The sequence below is a fragment of the Micropterus dolomieu genome, linkage group LG20 (genome assembly GCF_021292245.1).
Source record: "Micropterus dolomieu isolate WLL.071019.BEF.003 ecotype Adirondacks linkage group LG20, ASM2129224v1, whole genome shotgun sequence".
NCBI lineage: Eukaryota > Metazoa > Chordata > Actinopteri > Centrarchiformes > Centrarchidae > Micropterus > Micropterus dolomieu.
This window is the reverse complement of record NC_060169.1, coordinates 3,837,470-3,865,123: the sequence shown is the minus strand read 5'-3', so window position 1 is coordinate 3,865,123 and position 27,654 is coordinate 3,837,470. Positions and strand designations below refer to the sequence as shown.

The 27,654-nt window shown below is 39.3% G+C and overlaps 1 protein-coding gene across 4 annotated transcripts in view; it reads right to left on the bottom strand.

The window, feature by feature from the left end:
- Positions 1-27,391, bottom strand: part of crtc3 (CREB regulated transcription coactivator 3) — a 44,083-nt gene extending 16,692 nt beyond the window's left edge. Inside the window, exons 1-6 of one of the 4 annotated variants that reach the window (XM_046032438.1) lie at positions 26,134-27,391; positions 21,907-22,017; positions 17,326-17,454; positions 10,346-10,407; positions 2,917-2,979; positions 294-397 (exon numbers count right to left, since the gene is read on the bottom strand). In XM_046032438.1, the coding sequence (XP_045888394.1) occupies positions 294-397; positions 2,917-2,979; positions 10,346-10,407; positions 17,326-17,454; positions 21,907-22,017; positions 26,134-26,265 (601 nt within the window). In that variant the 5' untranslated portion in view covers positions 26,266-27,391. The remainder of the gene's footprint in view (positions 1-293; positions 398-2,916; positions 2,980-10,345; positions 10,408-17,325; positions 17,455-21,906; positions 22,018-26,133) is intronic. The other 3 variants (XM_046032439.1, XM_046032440.1, XM_046032441.1) reach the window with 3 other exon arrangements.
- Between the last annotated feature and the right edge of the window lie 263 nt (positions 27,392-27,654).

Below are 27,654 nucleotides of genomic sequence, written 5' to 3'. Positions count from 1 at the left end.
TGAAGATCCCTCTCGGACACGTTTTAAGATTCTGCTTTGAAGAACAATTTGTGATCCTGTCAAAATTCTGCAAATATTGTTCCTTCCAGAAGTTTCAGAATGACGTCCAGATGATGCAGCTAAGGTACAAGCCTCCATAAGATGGCTTGGAGTTAAGGATACATTAAAACAAAGGCATCGGTTCCAAGATACGGATGACAAAACAATTAAACACAGTCAAATAGACACACTAATAAAGAAACTGCTCTGAAGGAGAGTATCTTCTGTCCCGAGTGTGTGTTTGTTACTCTCACCATTGCGCTGGGGGGGGCCTCGACCCATCTGCTGGTTCATGCCAAAGGGGTCCTGAGGGTTTGGGTTCATAGCGCTTGTATGGAGAGCAGAGTCTGAGTTGGTTCTGTGTAGGAGGAAGGAGGAGGAAAATTATGCAAATTGTCTCAGCACCTTGGGCAGAGGCAGAGGATTTCTCAGGGCCGTAAGGTCAGTGACTCACTCTGCTTCCTGCTCTGCCTCCACACAATCTGCATTCATCTGCAAGCTCACACTGACCTTTACTCATAAACATCCTCACAGCACTGGACCAAATGTTTATCAGCCTGGGATGAAAAAACATTTTGGCCCAGTGATGAAATAATGATCACCTTAAAGCCACTGACAGCCAAAGCCAATGACATTATTTGTTATCCCTAATAATACTGATGCAGGGGAACTGATAACAGAGTTCTCGACATAACTTTAAGATCAACTATCTTTATCTAGTTTTTAAAGATTCAGGAATTTCATTTTGTGACAGCTTTTACTTGGAATTGATTTGACAGGGATTTCTCCACTAGCTAAATAATGTCAAATATTCTGTTCATCAGATATATACATATTTTTTAATCTGGATGAAATATCAACAGCTACAAAAGATTTGTCTTCACTTGGTTGTATATATGTAATATGAGTTGTAAATTCACACATTTACACACACATGCATGCACACACATGCACACACACACGCACGCACACCCTTGAGTCCTATATCGCTTCAGCTGCGAGCTTTCTCTAGTGCTATCCATTAAGCCTCAATGGGTCCTTTCATGCGTCATCCCTCCTTTCCTTCTAGTACATTGTAGCAAATTGTAGTAATGAGACTTAAGTCTGATTCATCTGAATATGATGCTTTTAAAGCTGGATTAATTTCATCAATTATGGTGGTATGAATTAGCATAGAAAAAAACACTCGAATAGCCTAATGCTTAGTCTAACATACATATTTTATGTAAATTGTTTGATTGTCCGGGCAAATGTAAAATGTAGCCACGTAAATGGGAAATAAATAAACAAACATATACAAAAAGATAATCAGAGAGATCACTAGTCAGACTGAATGAACAGTTTTTTTTTAAGTTGAATTTTAAATTCAACACATGGCAAGCGACACAGTTTCAAAGGATGGAAAACTCAGTGTATATAATTTAATATATTTGCCATGTTTTCCATTAAACAGCAAGGTCACAAAAAGATAACCATTAGAAGCTATCATTTCTTTTCACAGTACACACACAACAAGTTTTGACAAGTCTGTAACAGCCTAAATAAGTAATCTTTAAAGATTACTGACATTTTGGGAAATGTATTTGCTAAAGAGATGAAAGAGAGTGAGATTAAAGTAATTTTTATCTCTTTATCTGTAGCATGCAAAGTTCTTATGCATATTCATTCATTGTGTTACTTTCTCTTTAATCACACATTCACCTATTACAATTTTTAAATCAATTTTGTCAATTTAATTTTTGCAGTTTTAATACAGCTGCTTGTGTTTAGACAATATTTACCATTTTCTGATTGCCCTTTTTTTCAAATGACAAAAAGCATTGATATATTTCTCAAAGTAAGGTATCAGGTATCATACAGCCGCTGGAAATGGAAAATCTTAAATGATACCCAGACACTTATTTAAAATATATTGTTTTAACAAGCAGTTAGCTTACGCACTGAAGCAATTGCTTTGCAGCTTGGCACAATGATCACACACAGCGTCTCATAAGTTCTGTTGTCCTCACACACATTTATAAATCTGAACAAAACCCAGCTGACTCTTTGATGTACTGGTGGGTATCAGCATCCAGTTTTATGCAAAGCTAGTAACTCGTTATAATGCTCCCTGTATACTGAACCCAAAATGAAATTTCTATACATTTAAAATTCAGCTCTTGCAAATAAGTACATTTCCCAAGATGTTATAAAGGTATGTTTACAAAGAAACATTTAAAGGTTCCCCCAGTGAACCACTTAATTATACTTATTGTAATTTTCTTCAAAAGAAAGCAAATATTTTTTCAACAATTAAGTTTGAGGATGTAATCAGATCCATGTTGCACTGCCCATGTTCGCTCCATGGTCAGCTCAAACTGGATTTGCATTGAATTCAGAAATCTTTATTTAACTCTCAGAGCTCAGTTTCAAAAACAACACTTTACAAATACAACAATTGGGAGAAGAATGTGAAAAGGCTGAAAGGGAGAAAATGTGAATAAAGAGCCTTGATGTTAGACTGCGAAGGAGCCATGAGTCCTAAAGCTGTGTTAGTAAGAGAAGAACAATTGATTCATGTTTCAGAAATACCAAACTGGAAAGATGAGTGGAAAACTACAAGGAGAAAAAATTGTTAATAAAATTGACAGTTAACAGTCTTTCGCCGAGATTTTGTGTCCCTCTATCTCAGTGCTTCAACGGAAGAAAGGAGGATTATTGAGATGTTACAAATCAGGAGGAGATTTACAAAGGATAGAAACCAGAACGCAATGTAGTCAAGAGATTGCAAAAAGACAAAGAACAGAATTGTTGGCCTTTATGTGAGCGAGGGATAAAGTGGTAAAGATAGAATGGGGGAAAAAGAGAGGGGGGCAGGGGGGGGGGGTCAAGGGTCACCTGTTGAGTTGTGATATTAATCTAAACCCAGGCCGTTTTTCCTCAGTCCATGGCTGCTGTTCCCTTCAAAGAGAGACAGAAGAAAAGGATGACAGACAATTTTACTGGGTGAAAGCAGAGACCCCTGGCTCATACCATCAGGATTTTGAAGAAGACAAAGTATCTTTGTAAAAAATATGATTGTGTTGGTTTATGTGTGGAAGAAAAAAGACCCTGGAAAATGCTCAGATACAGCACAAAACCACTGAAAATGGAAAGACTGATTAAATTAAAAGCAGAGAGAACAGATGAGACGGAAAACATAAAGACAATCAATGACAGGAGTGCTAATGAGAAGACTGACTGCAAGCCAGGTTTATAAACCTGCAGCTGAGGAGCGGTTACAAGCTGTTCTACAGTATCTAATGGGGAAAGAAAACTGGTCCAACACAAATAGCTCTCTGGGGAACGGCTGGCCAGAGAGAGGAACGACATAAACAACTTGATGTGAAGGGTCATTGTCAAAGCCTGAAACGATGGAGTGGGAACGGTGACAGTGAAGTGGATGTTTCTGAAAAGTTCAGCAAAAACAGGTCTTGTCCTTAGGCTTCAAGTACATAGGCCTGCTTTTTAATTACATGAATACATGGTGGTTTCTTAGTCCAAAATGTTCAATGGCACTTTAGTTTAAGGTTAGGTAGTTTCACTTTATTACAACTTGGGGTCTTAATTCATACTTTAGAATTTATTTTGGCTATGATAACATTGTACTCAACACAACTGCAACCAATTGCTGAGATCTGGGAACACAGTGACATCTGTAGAATGAAGTCAGTCTGGGCAAGAAACAGGTCAGACAATCTGACGGCTTGTAAAAAAATTTGCCTGCTAGCGGGCACTGGAGAAAAATTTAGCCCTTTCCTTCCATTCTGTGCATTTGAATGTGTGCACAATCCTGTTGCCTTTAATTACCCATAAGGCACATACAGCTATCTCTCTTCTCTTTTTGTCTCTGTGCTCCACAAACAGTAATGGCCTTGTGTATCATTCCCACAACACCAGCAGGGGGGCGGTTAAATTCATTAATGCATTTTAAACACCCAGGAGTTGTTGTGTGCTCAAAAAAACACCACGTGGCCCCTGTAAGCGAAGTTGAGAGTGGATCCCGACTTTCTGTTCAATGGTGGTCCTCCAGCACAATGCACTGCAAAATTTTGACTGATTAGGGGAGGAACTGTACAGCAACAGCAGGAACATGAAACATACATTGAGTAAAGCCAAGAAACAGACATAAGTTCTACATAAAGAAGACTACATTACAGTACATTAATTTAGAAAATGTGTTATTTAATGCTGAATTCACAAGAAGGCATAAATAATTAAGACTTTTATGATGACAGCATTTCACAAAGTAAGTCCCCTTAATTCAACAAATCAGTAAAACTGCAGCAGTTTGAAGTATCTTGCTGTAATTGTTTTGGGTCAAATTTGTTGATCATTTAATAGTTCAATTTACATGTTTACTGTAATAACTGTAATAATAAAATTATATAAGCCAGAGTATGAGTTTATTAAATATCTGTAGCCATCACACAATAGCAGGTATGAGATGTGCAACCCCAGGTTTGCTATTTCAGTTACTTTGAGGTTAACAGATTAAACATAAATCTACTTGGAAATGCGGATCATGTAAGAATAACACAAACTGAAATAATAAAAAAGTACTGAAACTTAATTTTGACACAGGGCTCATCTAAAAGAAAGGTTCGCTACATTAAATAACAATTAATCAAATAAACACAAACTATTTGACACACACGAGGTTCAATATACTCAGGGGTTTTGTCGCTTGTAGATTATGGTGGCAGTTCACTGACTTCTCTACTTGTGCTACTCTAACATGACGTTTCTTTTTTTAATACCATTATTGTTACTTTTGGCCAAAGATGTGTTAATCAGAAAAAGTTTTGTTTCTAAAAACATTTAAAACACTTTTCTATAACCTGACTCATACCAAATGGTCACACTAAAAACAAGGCTATTACTAAGATCTTAAAAGTTTCACATGATGCAACACAAGAGCGTGAACGTCTCCAGTCATACTATAGGCATCTCCGTCATCTCTGACGGGGCAGTGTCCTTTAACGCACTGTGACATTTGATGAGCAGTGTAAAAAAAATGCAGATAAACTACAATACCTCCACTTGTGTCACATCACCTGCTTTAGCCACTATGCTTTTCACTGTAGGGTGTGATAGCCTATATCTATATTTAGATATGACAAATATCCGTCTGACACAATGACATGTTGATTTGGTTTTTGATTGTTACGGACATGCCTTTTCCAGAACGATTCCCTCATGTTAAGAAAAATGTAGTTATGTTGAAATTGATATTGGCTAACAAGCATATAGTATATCATATAAATATAATCTAGAAACAAGGCTCAGCTACTTTAATCAGCTAAAACAGAGCAGTGTTAAAGATGAAACACAAACAGACAGACTGAGCAGCAATCAGACCACATGGACGTTAGATAAAAGCCCTCAAGAATCAGCACACCACATTGACATTGACATTTAAGAGCTCTCCTCTGAAAGGCTTTTCTACAGAATAATCTACAGGGAGCTTGGTCTGAGATTTCGTCCCGAGAGAGGCTGGTACAGGAATAGCTGGCCAAAAATGGGTGAATAAAAGAAGACGAGAGCGTGGGACAGAATCAAGGCTCTGACCCTGAAACAGATGGTCTCGGAAGGGAAGCACCCAGGGCTGTACTCAGGTCTGATGCATGAGGACCTCAGGAACCAGTCCACTATAATAAATGATCTCCCAATGATTCAAGTTTAGATGGTTTCCTGACGCCGATCCTAACTCTGAAACGCTCAATCTCATACAACCTTTTACGTACAGAATTAAAAAAAAAAACCTTTTGAAGGAGTATCTGGGGGAGGTAATACCAGAGGATGCTTGGAGGGACATTTAAGAATGTGTACACATATCCTCTATCTGCGCAAGACATGGTCTTATTCAATGTAAAGTGTTACACTCTACCTATTAGACTAAAGCTAGGATGGCTAGATCTATGACGGCCTATCACTTGCTTGTGATAGGTAGCAGCATCCCTACTTATTTACTGGAGAGAGATCCAATTTATTAAGAAGATACATTTCCCACTTATTCCTTACAGACTTTTGTGGCGGTAGCAATACTGCTGTACTGATCATTTGTGTCTATTATGGACACACTTTTCTGCTAACTGACTGACGGTGGTCTTTTTAGTTGCTTAGGGTTGTGCAATTTTAGTATTTCATAAGTTGTTTTGGTGTTAGGGCTGGACGATATGGCCAAAAATGTTGTCACGGTTAAAACTTTTATATCTTTTGATATCGATAATTATCACAATAAATATCAAATTGTTATTTCTTTCGTGTTTAAAGGCTGATTTTTGCTCCTGAGTGAAAGTTGAAGAAACCTGATGGTTAATTGTGGTTTAAACTCTCCTTTATGGTCAACACTTGAGGCCAAACAGTGGATCACTTTACAAATCTGAGATAGAATATTCAAGACAATTATGATAAAATCTTTGTCAACAAACATGCATGAGTAAAAATTAAGTATAAGCGTTTTGTAGTCCGTCATCCTTTTACTTTTCATGAATACTCTGATGACTTGAATGCCCTTGAAAAACTCATTAAAATTTTTTTTAAGTTAAAAAAACCCCCGGCGTAATATTCTTTGAGACACCACATCTCAGAATGAGCACTTTCTTTGAGTAAACTCTAGAGGACAGATGGTGGATATAAAACACCACAGACCGACTCACTACAGATGGACAAAGTTGGGAAATCACTGTTTTTTTTGCTTTAAAAAAAAAAAGAAAAAAGAAAAAGAAACAAAACTGCATCACCAAATCCAGAGAGATGATAAAATCTGTTGGCCAGACCTGCTGGTCATAGAGCGGTTAAAGGCTATGTGAACAGCTCTGTTCCCCTGCATTTCTGTAATGCCTGACGATCCCTTAGCACTGGCCCACTGCCTCCGAGACTTGATTTAAAAAGAGGCTGGGAAGCTTGGCATGAGTTATCTTAATACAAACATGCAGCAATAAAAATATAATGTAATTGCCACAGAAACACTTGCTCTATGCCAATTGTCAGTGTTCAAGCAGCTGGGTGTATAGCAGATAGCTGATCACTGCTGTGATAGTTAAAGCACGGAAACAGTTACAGAGCTCTGTGGCTGTTCTCCAGAGCTGACTGGCGGTAATGCAGTGCAGATGCGGTTGGCGTTGTAAACACTTAACGCCCCACTCTCCCCTGAGATGGACAAGCAGAGTCTGCCTGACTGTAAAAACACATGAGCCTAATCCATTTCTGTGGTAGGATATTAAGTTGAGGCACTGATCTGTTCTTTCGACAAGAGGATTTATTTATGTAATATATTTTAGCAATAGCCTCTTATAAAGGAGCGTAACAAAAAATAATTTTCTTCAATGGTATTTCAGAGAAAGCTACTAGAAGAAGAGTGTTCCTAATCTGGCTAGACTTCAGTCCACACTGATTTCCCACTTCCCCTCCAACAGTGTGTTATGTCTAAAATGTTCCATCAGCAGTCTAAGAGTAAAAACACAACACTTATTGTGCAAAAGCAAGCTTATGTACTGTTCATTCATTTGTCCACATCCAACATCCAGGACAAGGACACTCTTGCAAAATGTTGATGTTGAAATGACAATCATAATATCATTTGTGAAATTACCAGGTTGCAATGGAGTATGACCATGACAAGTGGTGCAATTTTGCTCCCATGTTCAAAAAGTTGATAAAATATTACATGACAAGTAAGGATGAGTCACATTTTTTGAATAGTCGTTAAATAATAAAACACATCATAGTTTATGCGACTATCGTCTTGTCTTAAAAAATTTATTTTCACCGGCCCACCTGCCGGTTACGTACCAGGCGCCGGTATAACGTGTGTGGGGCAAATTCAGTTCAGCTACAGCACTGTGGGATGGGATGATGCTCAGTTGCAGCCTTAAAAGTGTTTAGGTCGTGTATTGTGTTCACTGCTGCAGAGGACATAAAGTACCTGTTTACAGTATGAACGCAACCATGTCAGGCTACCGTTCTTCGTCAGCAGAGCGGTACAGACCACTAGTTACCAGCTGTATACTTTACTAAGTTACTCTCTCCAGTGCTGGCACAGTGCTAAAACTAAACATGGAGATTTATCTGGCTAGACGTTACCAGCTACCAGCCATAAATTAGTCTGAGAAACAACTCTGGGCAAAAAAAAAGTCACATAGACACAAAAACACAAGGTCCAGGTGGAAAAATACCAAAGTTACCCATTAAGTTCTATCCTACTATTTTTATGTAACATTCATGTCCATCTTCTTTGTCCAAATGTGTGAGCAGACATTATCGAGTAGGCTACCTCACTCAGTTGGCAAAAGATCTTGATGATGCAAAATGATTGAAAAACAGCAACAGGAGATAAAACACTGACACTGCCAGATGCGGCAGATGAAATGGTTTACTCCTACTTGCACTGTTTGATGTCAGTAATACTTGCACTGGTGGTTTGAGTGTTTTCATATTGTTTTCACTTAAATGCTTGAGTTTTAAATAAATAATTAAGACCTGTGTTCTATTGATATCATTAGTAAGCAACAATTAATATCCTATTAAATAGAGTGAGCTAGTACAATGTTAGACTTTTTCAAACACCCATGTTTGTCTTAACTGATCCTTTAGAAAAAAGATGCAAGCCAGATGAAATATCTAGATCAAATCAGAACGTTTTTGGAAAGTGAGCTGGTCATGTTACACTATGGTCAAAACATAATCAACACTAAAACTAAAAAGACAATAAAACTAAAACTTGTGTGAAATGTTCTCATGGTAAGTGGATAGGTGGACATTAAGCAGACGGATCTGGGTGCTCTCCAAGCTTTCAGATTCAGTCCGTTTAAGCCAGCACTAAGGGGAGACTTGTATATCTCTGCCTGTGACAGCGGAGTGGGCCAAAATCCACTGCTGAGAGGGAAGTTTATCCCTGTTACACACTGTGACAACAGTCTGTTGCAGGTTGGAGCAGGAGGCTCAGCTTGGCCTGCAGAGACTTGACAGAGCAGATGCCAATCACATACAGGGCTTTTGGCGGGTAATTGTGGAAGAGAAGAAATCGCCACAGGGAGAGATGAACATGAGTAGAATGAAGAAGAGATAAATGGTGTGCAATTTCACAACGTTGCATCAAACACTGTTTATGTAACCTTGTTTTTTTTTTTTTTGTTTGTTCACAATTCCAAAAGCAGGGCCATTGTGACTGAACAGCTACAATCAAAAACAGGGTGTGTGGTCACAAACCGTTGTGGTCCATCACTTCGCAGCAAATAACACAGGTTTATATCACGATTACGATTAATCTCATCAATTTAGAAGTTCACTTCATGTAGAGTTTGAATGATAGGTCTACTACCCTACAAACTGAAGTTTAGATGACGTAATGCTCAAGCTTTCATTGAGAAACATAGTCTGGAACAAAGCAATGCTGCGTAAATTAAACATGAGAGTCAGTGCTTTGTGCCACAAGGCCCTCCCAGAGACACACCAACCCTAAGAACACTTGAAGTCTGGTTGTTTCTAAGCAAACCTGTTTTCTGCCGTCAACAATGACGAGAGGGCGTGGACCTTATTCACTTCTACAGTACATGCTGTTATAGTACGCTCAACAAGGACCCTGGCAAATGTCTGTGTCTGCAACAGGCAGGGTGATTGGCAGCCGGCCAAGCCAGCATACACAACACAAGTGTGGACACAGAGCAAGAGTGAAAGACAGCGAGTGGGGAGGAGCTTGGCTGAGCTTTTTATCACAGGGCCATAATTCACTCCCTTGTAAACACTGAGGAAAAGCTGTCCACCAATACAGTGACCGCTCTGCATAGGCACAACCAGAGCTAGAAAAAGGATCTTACTGTTCACACTAAGGCCAGCTCATGTATCATTGTTTTCCAGCAGGTACTGTTATTGAATTTCTGCTTAGTTGGAGATTCTATACCACAAGGCATTGAAGCTGTGACAACATAAAATCCCTAAACAGTATGTCGATTGCTGTTGGGCATTGACCTTTAAAGCAAAAGGCTATCTGTCAAACACCTTTAGGTAGACACAGCACTTGAAACATTTGTGCAGAAATAATGAAAGCGAAAACTCCACCTGCCACCCTGCTTCAGTTCAGCCCTTGACATCTGCTGGTTATATATTATTTCTGATTTGCGTTTGATGGTGGGTGAATTTAAAAAGAAAGTACTAGTAAGCACAGAGAGGCTTGATACAGGAAACAAACTGGCAAGAGGAAACAGTTCCTGTTGTAAAATAATCTGGTTAGAGGAAGAGAAAACAATAACCATTTTGTCAACAACTCAACATATCTGTTACTCACCTTCTCCAGTTGTTGTCCAGAGGCGGGGACAGGTACACTGCTCCATACGGAGAGCTCTCTATGTAGGTTTTAGATAAGGAAATTACAGGTACAAATACAGAAACATCACTTAATACTTATTAACTTTAAAAAAAACATTGCATGAATGTATTTCCTTGTTATTAGATAGCACCACAGAAAGAAATGGAAGACAACTAGAACAAACACATTTCCAGTCTGACCTATAAGTACAAAAGCGCCTGTATTTGACTTCACCCTGACTTTTTATTTTATTTAATAATGAAACAAAAATGTATTCTAATTATAGCTCTAAGCTCAACTGCATGACATAAAATATTCGATGGTGAGAGTTTGACATGTTCAAAGAGAAAAGAAAGCATTCATATACTAAGCACATTCTCATCAAAGCCGTATTGTGCTGAAAGACAAGTGTGAACAATAGAGCTGCCCTTTTCAAATACTTAATGAAACAATGACAGCATTATTTGATTTACTACTGAATGCAGAGGCAGCGTTCCTGGCATTGTCTGTGGAAGGGCAGGACTTCAGAAGGGCGGTGTTTCGTCTTGCAGTCAATCTTTTATTGTTTGCAAGTCGAGCTACTTTGCTCAGGAAACTGTCTCCTCTCTGGGTAGTTATTTAGAGAAGGGTATTAAAAATGTTGATCAATCAACATAAACAAGCTAAAGCATTCATACCTTTGTTCATTTAGCTGACGCTTTTATCCAAAGCGACTTACAATTCTACGCATTTCAGAGGTCACACGCCTCAGGGACACAATGGTGGATGGGTCACAGTGGGGAATTGAACCTGTGTCTCTCACACAAGACGTGTCTTAAGGCCAACCAATGTCCTACACAGCATCTGTATAGAGATTTACAGAGACTAGAGCCCTGCTATAACTCATTGTCCCTCACACAAAACATGATGGGATAAGCCCCTTTTCAAATTTACACAAATAACTAAGTGGAAAGGACACTAATGTGGTTTCTCCGGGTTGGGGTCAAGCGGTATGTCCATTATGCAGAAACTACACACCACTACACTACTACAAGAGCAGTGACTGTAAAATTGGTACATAATTAGAAAAGCGCCTTCTATTTCTTTAAGTACTACACTATACATTTTCCTTTTCAAGATGTTGCGCTGCTCCCAGTCATCATCATTTAAACCACTCTACATAGCAGATTATGGTCTAGTTTGCAGCTGCCAGGCTGAACAGATTCTTAATGGATGTTAAACAGCTGAACTATGGACCCCCCAAGTGCTCTGCTTTTTCCTGGGGGCCCCCATCTACAAAGTTTGTTCTTAGTGAGCATAACTGGCAAAAGGGCTGAGTACTGGGATTTTCAGTGCTAGTGCTGACACAATATTAATGCAAAACAATACTTTCTTCAATACCTTACTTTGTGGAAAATAAACATTTTTCTACAAATACCGTTTAACCATTTAACATAACAAGTCAAACTTTTCAAAGTTAGGGTAGGCAAGATTGGAGAAACCAGCAAAAGACAGCTAGACTTTGAAAAGTATCCAACCGAAGAAAATCCCACTCCTTCCCTTAAGGCACCCCCCTCCAAAGCCACTCCCCCAAAACACATGTTCACATTCACTGAGTGTACGTTGGCAGAGTGCACGCAGGTAGGCTGTGCTTATTACTGTCCTGCAACAGCCACAGATATTTGTGTCAGCGCATTCGAATTATTGGTTGCTGTCGGGACATAAAGAGAATTTCAATAAATATATCATAAAATGCTTCCGAAATAAAATGCTAAACACAAGCAGCTATACAAGGATTTTGCCTACATAAAATCTACACAATTATGCAATTATAAAATTAGTAAATATCTGATTAAGGCATAATTAATAATTGCAATATTTTGGCAATACACATTTACTGCCCTTTGAGTGGTTGATTGTTAAGAAATATTTGCAATGACTGCCTCATCACAAGATTTTGTGCAAGAAAGAGCAATTTAAGTTTTAACGTACAATGAAATAAAATTTGCATCCATTGATCAATTGTCCTGATATCAGTAGATTTTTGTGGAGAAACTGATATAGCGGTTAAGAGGTATCTTATTGAAATAAGTATTTATAGTTTGGAATGTCAATACGCATTGTGGAACTGGACCCTTATTTCTTACACTGGTCTGGTTAAGTTGCAGGATCATTATTAAGAGGATAAAGAATCGATGTTAGAATTAGAATAGATGTGGAAAAATGCTGCAAAGTTAGAATGTTTTTTAAAAAAAATCCATGTTAATAGATTATATTTATATTTGCCATGCTGTAGAATAAATTTGGGGCCAATCAGATGCCTCCCTGATAGTATTGCATGATGAATAAGTATCTAACCAATTGATATCAATAATTATCACAATAATTGTCAAATCATTAAGTTTAGAGGCTGATATTTGCTCCTGAGGGAAAGTTGAAGTAACCAGATGTTTTTTGGTTTTTTTGGTTTTAAACTATTCTTTATGGTCAGAACATGACAAACACTTGATGTGAAACAGTTGATTATTACACAAATCTGAGGTAGAACATTTAAAACTATTATGATAAAATCTTTTTTTTCAACAAATATGCATGAGTAAAATTAAGTAAAATCTTTTTTTCAGTCCCTTTTCCTTAACAAAGCCTAAGTTCAGACTGCAGGCCAATGTAACCCAAATCCAATTTTTTTTTACTCCGACGTGGCCTTGTTTCCATTTATGGCTTTTTGGCCGCAAGTCTCCCTAGATGGCCACTTCCGACTTCTTTGGACAGAAGATAAGTGGACCAGGATCCAACGGTTTTCTGCCAGCTATGAGCTCTGAACTGTTAGACATCTACTAACTGCGAAGGGAAGTAAGCATGATGCGTCTTTCATCTGCTGCAGTAAGTTTCTTTACTACTACTACTGTGTCGACAGTCCTCCACGTTGCCCGTCTCTTTGTGCTTCTTCAACAGAGCTTTGACAGCACATCTGGAAACCCGCCTGCCTTGCGATTTCTGCCTGGGAGAGATCTTGCTGATGCAGTATACAGTAACTGCCTTGTGTCTTCTTGCTGTGTTCAGTCTTGCCATGGTGTATGACTTTTGACAGTAAACAGTCTTCAACAACCTCACCTTGTTAGCCGAGTTCGGTTGTTCCTCACCCAGTTGTATCCTTCCAGCCGTTTCTGTTTCAGTTAATGATTGTGTTTCAACCTACATATTGAATTGGCTATCATTAGCATCTGTATGGAATAATTGTGTAATCCTGCACCTGTTGATATGCCTACAAAATCCCTGACTTTGTGCAAGTGAACCTACAAGAATGGATGCTGTTTTGAAGACAAAGGGTGGTCACACTAAACACTGATTTGATTTAAATTGTTCTTCTGTTCACTTACTTTGCATTTTGTTAATTGATAAATATAAACTATGTCTATTTTGAAAGCATTCTTACTTTACAGCATTTCCCCCACACACTGCTTAAAACTTTTGCACAGTAGTGTATATCTCATGACCACAAGTTGAGTGGACAGTCCTGTGTCCACAATCTCTTTCACCAGTGACCTTTACCCCATTTTGACCACATCATCTATACGCCTACAGGACACGTGGATGCACAGTACACACTTGTGGAACCAACACCAACCATCAAATACAAATGGGCCAACTGTTTCCTATTTGACCCTAACAAGAGCAGACTTCTACAGGAGTGTCTCTACTCTCTAAGAGCTTGCTTATATTGTATTTATTCATTTAAATTACACTGATGATGGTGGTGGGGTCGTGATGGAGCAGTGGATAAGACACATGCCTTGGGTGTGGGAGCCCCAGGCTCATTTCTCCACTGTGAAACATCCACCAGTGTGTTGCTGAGCAAAACACTTACCCCTTAGCTGCTCCAGAGGCGTCCGACCTCTGACATATACAGCAACAGTAAGTCGCTTTGGATAATAGTGTCCGCTAACTGAATAAATGTAATTGTAATGATCAGTCAGGAACCCTTGGAAACAGTCAAGAATGTTTATAGCTATGCTAGCTAGTTGAATTTTCTTCAATTTAAACAGTCGTGTACAAGTCCCTCACTGTAGATCATCCCCCAACATCAGCCTTGCCCGCTTGGAAGAAAAAAACCAAAACACACACACACACACAACTCTATACAAACAGTAGAAACAAGCTTGTTTTATCAGTGATGTCACACTGTACTGACAATGATTTGTGGATTTTTTTCTTCATCCTAATGACCAGGACTTAATGCATCTGTTCCGATCGTTTGTCGCAGACATATACACTAGGACATAGAACAAACTCCCCTCCAGCTGTCACACACCAGGTTACTGAATCATCTCTGTCCCGAGGCAAGGAATAAACAGATCTGCTTATTAAAATGCTATGAGGTGGAGGCGTGCTGATGGATCAGTGGGCAAAGTGGTGTTTCATGTAAATGCAACATATTGGGTGTGAAACCAGATCAGGAAATTATGTTCTATGTTCTGAATCCCTTTACTACAAACTATCTCATTAACTGTATAGTATTTACAGAACTGTTTTAACTAGAATGGGCATTTCCTTAAGAAAATGCGTGTGAGAGCTGCCAGCTATTTTTTTACGATTGCTACCGCTGTCGGTGCAATGTGCGGCTCCATCAGCTAAGATACTCAATGATGTGCTCCTAAGCACCAACAGAAGGCATGTTTTGCTTATAAACATATCTTCTGTGATGTCTACTGCGCTGTTGAAGAATAAAATAAATAAACATACATTTATCTGACATCCAAAGCGACTCACAATTGCTATACATTTTTCTTTCCACTTGTTAAAGCACTTTGTAACTTGTTTTTGAAAAGTGCTCTACAAATAAGGATTATTATTATTATTACTACATGTCAGAGTTCGCATGCCTCTGGAGCAATGAGGGGTTAAGTGTCTTGCTCAGGGACACAATGGCCACCCCAAAGGCATGCGTCTTAACAATTGCGCCATCACAGCTATTGAGCGATCAAGCTATTAAGCCTTTCACAGCACAATTCTGTGGCTGTTCATTTATTTTATTCTTGAACAGTGGAGTAGCCATCACAGAGCAAAACATGCCTTCTGTTGGTGCCATTTTTTTGTCAGAATAAGACATGATTGACAAAGAAACTTGAAAGCCTTTCCTTCATAGGAACACAGTCATTTTAAAATGCATAAAACTATTAATATAAAATCAACCATTACAGATATCAGCCACACAGTAATTGCACCCATCTCATGAAAAAGATGTACAATTTGAAGTTGAAACCAATTTTGTAGGACAAATGGTACAGGACTAGTTAGATGCCAAAAAACAGTGGAAACTAAACGTCCACAGGATTTTGACATTTTGAGGGAGAAAAGGCATGTGGCTACATTTTGGTGCCTTTCTTGTGCTTATAGAGATAAATATACGCGACTAGCAGCAGTTTACAAAAAAAATTTCTGGTCTGCAAAATCCTCCTGTCTCCACTCTAACTGATCACATGACACACTGGTAAAGTCTGCTAAAAGCTGTAAAACCCTTTACTTTGGAAGGACATAGCTCATAAACTAAACATTTTTTTAGCAAACACCAAATACAACTTTGAAAGATCAACATCTTTTCTGCAACTTACAGCTGAAACTGAGTCTCTGGCTGCATATATGCCGGAGCACTAAGCTCTTAAATTTGGAAGAGTGGAGTCCCTGCTCCCATAGGAACCATTAATTTTAAAATGCATAGAAATATTAATATAAAATCAACCATTACAAATATCAGCCACACAGGTAATAGCACCCATCTCATGAAGATGATGTACAATTTGAAGTTGGAACCAAGTTTGTAGGACAAATGGTACAGGACTAGTTAGATGCCAAAAAACGGCAGAATAAATTTATATATATATATATATATATATATATATATATATATATATATATATATATATATATATACACACACACACACACACACACACACATATATACATACACACCAAACTTTTTATAGCATAAAAGTAATACTAATACTGATGCAGGAGGAGAGACAACGCTGTAGTTTGTAATAGATCATAATTGTACTGTTTTAGTATTTCCATTCACTCAGTTCTAATGGTAATTTGTTTTTGTGTGATCATGCATTTGGTTATAAGAGGCACATAATGGTCTCATTCAAAACAATGAAGATGGGAAGATGTCAAGAGACCTCGGTCCTTCTGCACTTCAAATTGATTATGCAATAATTCCATTGGTGCTTCAATCAACTTGTTTTTAGGTGCAGCTCAAACTTCCAAGACATATCTGGCAGTAGTGCTTTAATTGTGGTTAATTTTCAAGGCAGTATAGTTACAAATGGCAATCCTTTATTTGAAAAATAAAATGGCAGCTAATCATCCTGGGTCTCAATTCAACCGCTGGTTTACATGTCTCTATTCTCTACTACATGATACCTACGCAGCTGTGATTAATTCAGAGACACACTGCATAAAAAACAAACAAACATACAAAGCCTGAATTATATGACCTCCAACCATGAAAATTGTAACCAAAATGCAGCAGAAAGAGAGATTATCCTGCTTTTACTCATTCCAACGCTGAAGATACGCTGGCGAAATGAATGTGAAAGGATGTGGCTGAGAGTTTAAGTGTAAACACTCACTCCTCTGTTCCTCATTCTGTGTATGACCACCATTGCAACAATTAGGCCCTTCTGCAGCTTCCTCAAAAAAAGAAAAATCAAATCGGCTGCTACACTTGCATATAAGTGCGCTGTCTTCGCATCACATTTCAAATTAGCAAAGCGACTAATTCTGTTCCAGAGGCTATAAAACAGCTGTCTACAATGGTAAGTGTTGTCACGCTTGAAGCTACACCACAAACCGCCATAAAAAAAACGATAAAAAACAACACACCAACAACAATGAAGACTAACCACCTGGAAGCCACAACACCCACTTCCACATCACTGATCTCGTACTGTCAATGACTTAGGCTTGAAAGGATATCTGCCGTCCATGCTTGTCGATGGGTCGGCGATGGGGGGAGTTGATGCGGTTGCGTTCCCTGTGAACCCTCTCGACCAGCCCATGGTGGCGCGTCCCTCTGACCGAGTCCAATCCTGACGGAAAGCCACCCTGAGAAAGAGACATCAGACACATAACACAACAGTCAGGGAGGGATGGAGGAAAAAAGGACATTTGGTAATCACTTTGTAATTTTAATCAAACTTCAGTTGCATTTTAATGCAGAATTTTTCTACAATTTCAGTTAATAATGCCTGGTGCACACAAGAGGCTTTTCAAATCTCAACTGATTTTGAATGTAGTTAATGTGTGGTAAAAATACCACAGACATGAGAACAGAATAAACCAAATTTTAATATTTTAATTGTAAGAATGCATACACCGGACAATTCAGTCAAGACGCAGGAGTGGCAATTCCAGGAACTTGGGATCTTACAGAAACTTGTGTGATCAAATGTGACTTACATTACACAAACAGAGCAGACCGTCGTCATCAGCTAGTTGCGCTTGTGCGTGCTGTGTTTTTCACAGAATAACAAAAGAAGAGAATAAAACTGTAGATGAATTTGTGGCTGAGAAGACGGAATCATGGTTTATAAATTTCATGGTTTAAAAATACACAACACTTAGGTGACGCTTCCCCCGTCAGCTTGCTCTCACTGGCTGTGGCGGGTTTCTGATCGGCCCAGTTGTTGACTTTAAGATTAAGTCTGTAAACGCCTCCACATTTTAAAATACTTTGGGCTGATAATCTGTCCTGACCAGTCTCGAATCGGGAAGACCCTCACGATTGTCGGAAGGGACGTACTGGACCCAAAATCGTCCCAATTATCCTCTAGTTTGCAAAAAAATTGTATTCCTGCTTCAACTAAAGTTTCAGGTTATGCCTGAGCACAGAGTCACACAGGGGACAGATAAGATCAGCAGGAAATCAGATACAGAATGGCACAGAGAATCTGGCCAATTTTCAAAAGAACACACCCTGAGCAGCCTCACAATCATATATCAACAATAAACAGAATTAAAACAGACAAATAAATTTAACTACATAGCCTGCTTAACCATGGTAGAAGCATTAAAATCAAGGACCAAATTTACAAAATCTGAACAAGTCACCAAAATCAGGAAGGCAAAACCCTTTGATTCTAAAAGGGCTATAAAGGGGTATGAAACCGTGCAGACGACAGAACAAAACCGGGTCGCCGAGAAGAGAGCTGTGGCCTGGTAGTAGAAGCACAAATTAACAAGTCAACAACATCGAGCAGGCTAAACACTCTGCCCTCAAAACGCTTCCAGTGGCAGTTGACGCCGGACAGAGGAACAAAACCGCAGCCCAACTGTTCCCGGAGCGAGTACAGGGTTAGTCAGAGCCATTGTCTTACATTGATGCTTCAAACACAAGGAACTGCTGATTAACACTACAGGCACAAAGGTGGAATTAAGAATAGTCTGTTTAGTAATGACACACAATAGTATATGACTGCATAAAGGTGTTTTCTATATTTGAATACCACATTAGTGATCCACTGTGATGAAATTAATGTAAAGAAAAAAAAAAAAAAAAAGTACTCTCAAAACCAATATATTATGTAATAAAATTAGAATAAAACAAAAATGCACTCTCATACCAAAGCATTTACTTGGATTCAACCTGCTTCACCAGAGTGAGGAGCATGCAGAGGAAATTATATACATTTTTGGCTTTTTTTTTGTATAAATATACATTGAAATAAAAAAAGTTTAAAGCCCTAATTCTTTATCGTCTTGTTCACCTCAACCGCAAGATCAGGTGGTTCCCACTTTAATTGCTGCTTATATAGTCAACAATGTCTGAATTTGAATATATGATCCACATTTGAATGGTGGTCATGGGCGCACCGCACATAAATCATAGATTAGGGATTTATTTACTATTGTATCTGTGAGTTTTAGTAGGCTGGCTACATTAAGTACCCTGCATTCATTTACTTGAATTAGAGCGAACAAAATGGTTATCATCAAGTGTAATCTAGAAGCCATTTAGTTTGTCGAGTTTTGTCCGCAGAAGAGAAGTGAATGGACTCCATAAGTGAGATGGGCTTTCTCCCTCAATGCGGGGATTGATTTCTGGACCTGGCCACGGTGTTGCAGTTACTGATCTACCTCAAAGGGCCATTCTTTCGAGTAACAAGGGCACTTTCACCTGGACCCTGTGTTTCCCAGCATAGCCCACTCCTTGGAGAGCCGACACAGATCCAGGCCCAGCTCTGCAGAGAAGCACTGCTGGATCTCATACAGCACTGCCTGAAGTGGTGCTGACAACTACTGCACTGATCTTTTATTCCATCTGTTTTCCAGTCAGCAGCTAAATTATTTAAGCCTCTCCAGAGAAGCTTGTTTGCAGTTCTGAAGGTCCAGTACAGCGTTTTGCTTTAAAGACTAGACTAGTGGTTCCCAAAGTAGGTGCTGCGGCACCCTGGAGCCTTAAGGACGGGCCAAGGGTGCTGCAAGATTTATCATACCATTGTATCATCAACGTAAAGACTTGTCACGTCAAGCTGAAGAAATACAAGTGTATCTCATCCCTCAACGTCCTGTCTCGGACTGAATTTGAGCCGACAAACGAATAAAGTTAGTCTCAACACTCCTTGGTCAACTGCTTCTGTGTACCCAACATCGCAGGTTTTGCTCTCTTCACACATTTGAGTGTTTGCAACAGCAAATTTACTTGTCCCGTTAAATCCTTGCAATATTTTTGGGGTTTAATTGTTTGTCCTTGTAAACTTTAAATATGAGCTCATTTTAATTTTGAATAAAATGAAAGAAATCATGTCAGACATGTTAGTGTATTTCATTTTGTTCATTGCCCCTTTTAAGTTAAATATTTATGTGTACGTCGACAGAGCACCTGTTGGCAAATATGTGTGTGTATATACGCATGTTGGGGTTGTGTGGCTAGGGGTGGCAGGACAAAAGATGTTCTTTGAAGGGGGGCAGTGGTCTAAACAAGTTTGCTCTCTGGTAGGGCTGACCCCAAATAGTCGAAGATTTGATGCTTCGATGGGTGGAGCATGATTCGACTGTCAATCTCACAGTCGAAGCTTCGCAATGAAACAAGGATCATTGTCATTTTTGCAATATGGGGGTGCTCAACGTCTGATTTTACATAGATCTACCAGTTTTCTCCCAATGAGTTAATATACAGCTTATTACAATATACATGTCAACGTTTAATCCTGTAAATAAACATGTAAAAAGAATAAAACTTTCAATACTGAAGAGACGGAGCGTCAGCTTCACTGGTGTTGTGCCGAGTTGTGTGCACCTCGCGGGACTATCGGATAATTTATCACCATTGATCAACCACACAAAGAATATTTTATTGTTTTTAAATAGCCGGCTACGTGAAATATACCCGCGACCTCCACGCTGGCAGCACGGACTGCATGCTAAACTGTACACAAGACCGGTGAATGACAGGCGAGAGAGAGAGAGAGTGAAAGGGGGTCTTCAAAAAGCCTCAGTTTAGTTGGAAATCTAAAGTATAAGTTGAATGAATAGAGACTGCATTTCTGCAGCTTCTCAAGATTAAAGCGGAGCTACCATGTGTTAAACCCCCCCCGGATCACAATAGCCTCGCTCAAAAACACATAAGATTCGACTGTTGGCAGGTCACGACTATGTAAATCCTTAGTCGGGGACAGCCCTACACTCTGGACTGGACAACATTAGAACTTAGGTTTATTGTGGTCAGGCATTGAAAAAAATCCTAAACTTGAAAAACATCTTGAATTTGGTAGATGGCAATTCCAAGTTAAGCAGGTTTTAAAAGAAAGTATTCACGTTTACTTTGACGTCAATCATCCTTTCGCTTTAAGAAAAGCATTTGAGTACATTCACACAAAATAAACTCTGATATAGAGCACCCGAATGTCTACAAGGCTGTGTTCAGACTCACACTACCACTATGTGAAAAAATGCCGCCTACTCATGTATTTGAATTGCACTGCTGCGTTGGCACAGCTGGGTTGCTGATACATAGGGCTCCATCAAAAAAAACAGCAGGTCCTTCCAGCAAAGACAAAGAACCTAGCTCACTTTTTGCCACAATGCAATGTGACATTATAGGTATAAGCGCACATTCCTCTGCAACACAATGCTGATTTTGGTGTGGCGCGATTGATTACGAAGTCAATGGAAAGACGCAAATTTGCCCGGGACTGCACAAATGGACACATCCAAGTGGGTTGAAAGTGTTTTAACTTGAGCAAAAAATACATCACATATGGCATATTCAAGGTACAGTTCAATTCAATGCAATAACCCTGGAATAAGCACTACTGATAAACCTAAATGTCTGGTTTTCAAGACAAAGATTATGCCTTATCCTGGAATCAAAAAACATTCTACTGAAGTGAATTCTACTGAATGTGGGAGTTTATTGAAGTAGTAAGTTCTAGGGCTAGGCTTAATAAAAGATAAAGTGGTCCATAATGTTTAGTGTTGCTGACTGTCTAAGAGAGGTCTAAACTGATTTTAAATTTTGTGGTGGTGCCGTATATTCTGAACGTGATGAGATCCCACCTGAAATTCAGTGCTGGTGTTGCCGATCTGATTGACGTTAGGCAAGGAGCCTCCATAGTACTGCGCCCGCGACTGAGACAAACGAAGCTGCTGGATCTTCTGAAACTGCACCTGTCAAGTCAAAAAAGGGGGACAAAAACAAACACAACTGTCATATGCATGGAGTCTTCACGTGCAAAGAACATAAAGCTTCAGGGTGAAATAACAATCTGATTAGGGATCGTCTTTCCCACCACTGCCATTGTGACATCAGCTCTCTAGTTCCTTTATTTTTCTTTCATCATACTCATCCATTTGTGCAATCACAACACTGTAGCTGTGAATGTCTAAAATTTCAGTCAGCAGTGCTCATAAAATTGCTATTTTAACATTTCTATGTATGCCTCTTCAAAGCACTTACAGCAAACTGTGGATGTACAGAATATAAATGTTGTAAAGTCATGTTGAGACACAAGCAGCTACTCCAGTGTCTAAACAACAGTTGTCCCACGTTACAATTAGGTATCATTAGGTATTCATGTAGGCCTGTATGCATAACAACCCAAAGGGGTTTGGGGTTTAATGGAGCGCAGAAGTAACATACGGGGCACAAGTTCAGAGGATACATTCTAGGAAAAGAGCAGCTTGGCCTCCAAACCAGCACACCAAGAGATGCCACAGCGATCACCTCACAGAGAACACAAGGGAATTTGTTTTGCCAAGGCAAGGTAAACAGAGCCAATCATCAGCTGTGATCAGGAATAGGCAAATCAGAGGGGCATTTCTTCCGTATACTGCTGAAAGGGCACAATTTGAATCTCAAAGACTGACCTTATTCACTTTTCCCAATAGATTTAAAGATAATGGACAGATCTGTCAGAGGGATTGTGAATATGGCAAAAGATTAGGGATGGGCTTGGGAAACGTAACTAAATGTACATTCACTGCATTTTTCTTGTTCGCCAGCAACATTTTATTTTTACATCATTTCATTTTATCAGCTTAATGGGCATCTAGAGATTCACATAAAAGTTGTTTTAAGAAGGGATTTAAAAGATGAAAGCTGTTCAAATTCTAGCTGCAGCATCATGAACAAACTGGACATATGGGATTGATTTTTGACAGAGACAGGTATAGAGCGAGTTGCAGTAGTTTAGACGAGATGAAATTAAAGCATGAATTACCTTCTCAAAATCAGCATGTGATAAAAAATAAAAATAAACAAAAAGACATTTCTGAGTTTAAGAAAGCAGGACTGCGAAACTCTCTTTACCTGCTCTTCGAAAGTCAGGTTGCTGTCAAAAATCACACCTAAATGTGTCTAATAGCGTAACGAGACAAAAACAGACTGGAGGGCAAGTCAGCGTTCAGGCAGCCTCTCACTGCAAATTCAGACCGTGCCAAAGTAATAGGCTAAATGAATGCAATAGGAGTGTTGTACCTGCGCTGCGGAAATACGACCATACTGAATACAAGCATATAGTCAAAGTCCTTGAGCCCCGCTACAATGTGTATTTTTAGTCAGTCTTTTGTGTCTGCTCTGTATAAATGAGTGTAAGCTGCAGTTGTTTAGGAATTATCACTAGGTCAGTCTTATAATGGAGCATTACTGATATACACATATATTTTTTTCCCCTTATTGACAATATGCCAGCATATTAGGGCCTTAACTGTTACAGTAAGAATTATGGCCAATAAGACACCGCTAAATGTTTACACATAAAAACATTTTCAAAATGTTTGCGTTTTCCCTGCTGCACCGAATACAAACGAAACACATCTGTCACTCTAACACGGCCAATTACACACACGTTACACCCCTAGTGAATTGTGGCCAATAAATGTCAGACTACAACTGTCCCCGCTGCCCAAAGCAGAGGGAGATAGAAACATTTTTCAGACAGTACTGTGATTAACTTGGATGTCCCACCACTAACATTACATTTTTCATCTAGGACAAATGAAAAAAATATGAAAATATTTAAAACACAAATCCCCATTTAAACCTCTTAATCCAGTGACAGTGTTAGCTATTACACAACATCAAACATGCAGACTTCACACACATCTGGTTCATGATGATCGGCAACACACTGCTGCCACGCTGCTCCAACCTGTTAACATTGGCGCCAAAATGTAAGATACTGCGATGCACACAAGTTGCTCAGGCAGGTGGTGTGGTATGCGTATAAATATGCCAACTCCCTGCAGTAAAGCAGCCTAGAGAAGGCTTGAGTCTATCTGTGCACCCAGGCACCACATACAGCTCTTCAGAGCCACTCGTGGAGTTCATATTCAGTCCTTTGGTCACTGGTGTAAATGTTGAAGCAGCGACTTCTAAATCCAGCTGTTTGCTGGCAGTGTGTCCTGTGCCCTGGCCAGCCTTGCTGACTGGGCTTTTCTGTCTCACAGGGGTCACTGGCAGTTCATACCTTATGGCAAACTTCATTCAGCGTCGCCTCTAAAACCACATCCTCTTTGAATGGCCATTCAGGCCTCTCGCTCTCGTAGAAAGAGCACATTATGAACCGGTGGCATGAAAATAATGTGAAAAGAGCCTTTATATTCTCCTAGGGATCAGCATTTTTATTACTGGAACGTGTAGTGTATATTCTTAAAATTATCTTAAGATGGAGAAAAAAACAAAGAAATCACAACTCCTTAGACAGCAGCAACAAAAATCCATATATATATTTGCCTGTGAGGTTCTCAATAAACCAGTTCAAATGATACGTAGATCACTAAGAAAATGCTACTGGAGACCTGGAGAAGGGTCTCGTATGAGCGGTGACCAAATATCTAATATAAGACTTAAACAGCAAACCTAGTTGCTTATACAATTTTAAGTAACAACAAACTGTACCTTTGGCCTTAAAATTCATCTATCCTTATAAACGTCAGCCTCACCATCTCTTTTTCAAAACAATTTTATTTTTTCAAATCATAATTTAGCATTTCTATCTGACGCTGAGGATTCAGCTGGACGTAAATTCTTCTTGAGAGCAGCAACTGATAATTATTTTTACTATCAGAAAATTAGGCGAACCTTCCCAGCGCCCAAAGTGATGCCTTGTTTTGTCCGACCAACAGCCCAAAACCCAAAAGACTTAAAATGTATGTATGTTTTTAAATGACACATAATTTGTCAACACATCTGAAGTACAGCTAAAATGACCAGTCAATTAACGGATAAGGCAATCACCAAAACATTAATCAATCAATCGTTTCAGTCATTTATAAAGAAGAAAAAAATAATAATTCTGGTTCCAACCTGTTGAATGGGAGGTTTTGGTACTTTTCTCTGCTTTGTATGATTGTAACTTACAATTTTCTTTGAGTTTTGGACAGCTGGTTAGACAAAACAATACACCTGAAGTTGTCACCTTGTGAACAGTTTTCACTATTTCCTCACATTACAAATACACTATTTTATTGACAGTAATTGTTAGCTGCCATCCTAATCAGCAATAAGCATCATGTTACCTGCTGCTGAGAAACAACTCTAAACAGTTGAGACAACTTTCATACTCAATGCTTAAATCTTTATCGACCTAAAATGGATATGTAAGGCACACTTGAATTCATTTTAGCTGTGCTTAAGATATCTAAATATGGCACCACAAAATATCAGACTGTTGTGAGATTATGCCTCAATATTTGGACAAGTTTCTTAAAATATCACAAGTCGTAAATCTACCTGAGCACCTACATTGCAAATGAACCAATACAAATATATTCCATATGACATGCCCAGTTGACTCCACTTCTCCCTTCTCTGTCCAGTCAGTCTTTTAACCCCTGGGAATTCATTAACTGTAACCAAATGACAAGGTGCAAAAACAGCAGGGTCTGAAGACATGCATACTGCATTTTAACACCCAATAGTGCTTCCTGTGGGTATTTAAACCAGAGGAACTTTTGGCGGGTGGTAAATTACAGATGCAGAGGAGAAATTTCCCATTTCCTGTTTCACTGCTGGTTGCAATCAAAGAACAGGTCTTGTACGGTTTATGTAATAACCTTATGATTGTGGCAAATACGGTCTGTCACTTCTTGATGAATGTATGAAAAAGAAACGTAAGAAAAAAATAAATAAAACAGAAGTAACGTTACAGGTTGAATCTCAGAAATCTCATTCAGCAATCAGACTGTATGAAAGAGGGAGCTTTGTCCGTAAAATGCAATAAAACGCATTCGTGCAAAATATCACTGACAAATGACAATTGGCTGAAAATGAATTGTATTTACCCTTGAAACAGTGAGGTCTGTCATCAGCTGTTCAAAGGCCCGCGTCTCCTCTGCTTGCTTCTGGTTGTGCAGCGCTATCTTTTCGCTGAACTTCCTGGGGTTTGAGCCACCAGTGCCCGGGGAGCCGGACATCGTGCGGGCCGCAGTTTTACAACTTCAGGGGGAAGTGGAAGACGGTGCAGGGAGTCTATTTGTCAAAGCCTCTCAGTGAGCGTTGTAGTGAACCCATCAGTGTTTTAAAACATAGCACACATTACCGGTTGGCTAAAGCTAAATCAGTCAACAATCAGGGTTACGGTACTCTATCTAAGCTAACGTAGCTAAGCTAACGTTGAGGCTCCCCGTTCATAAAAGTTGCTCTTTTATACATATAAAGCGGACTAAACAAAGTCTTTTCAAATTATATGTGTTTGCAAGTTAACTCGAACAACTTTGGCTGAGACGGACGTGCTGATTAAAATAAGTGAATGGCACAATATAACTTCATATTGACACATTTCCAGCGAACCACTTGTTTGAGTGTTAACTTGACGTTAGCTGTCAATGCTAACAGATAACGCTGGAGGTGAACGGAGAGCCGAGGAACAGCTGCAGCTAGCCAAGTTAGCTAAGCTGCTGTCAGTGCCGTCTCAACAATTGTGACAAACGCACTTTGCCAACTTGTCGACACTCGACTCCGTTTAACATTAAAACGGCATGTATCAAGAGCCTGTTGTGGCTTTAAAAAAAAAAAAAATAGCGTGGTATTGGAGAAAGTTGTAAGCCTCTTTAGCTAAATCTCGCTACTGACGTTAGCAAATGTTTGCTCGGTTATAAACTGTTATTTCAACAAGTGTCCGCTGGGTCTTGTCCGGACTTAACTGAATTTCGACTTTAAGTTACCCACAAACTGGAGAACAAGCAACATCCAAAAACGCAGATAATCACACGTGAAGCAGGAGCATAATCCACAATTTTGACAATTAACACTTATATCACAGCGCTTTGGAGTCCCGAGTTTTGTGTTGTTAATCCACGGACAGCTGAGAGATTTTCAGGCAAACTCCAACCCGACGACTCTATGAAGATAAACAAACGACGCCGACAGAAAAGCTTGCTTCTTCGTCGCTGCTGCTACACCAGAATTGTTTTTGACAAAGCGCTGCAGATGTTTTCAGCTTTTTCGCCGTCAGTTGACAGGGATTTGAGCCGCAACTCAGAACCGCTCGCTGGCTTGGTCTCCTCATACTAGTGCGAGAAAAACATTGCCTCGTTAAACACCATCAGTACCCGTGATAGCCACACTACGGCGACAAACTGGCCACGTTATCCGGGCTCTGTGGGATTACTAATCCCAGTTATTACCAATATATATTTGGGAAGTTGATACCAGGAGGCGGCCGCAGTAATTAATCATTTAAATAGATGTTCTGGGTTCAAGTGAAATCCTGAATTTGACAGTCCCTGCCAGCTCTAGTGTGGTTTCCCTCCCAATTGAGAAAGTCAAAGTTGGGTTTACCCATATTTGAGTCAAGAAAGAAA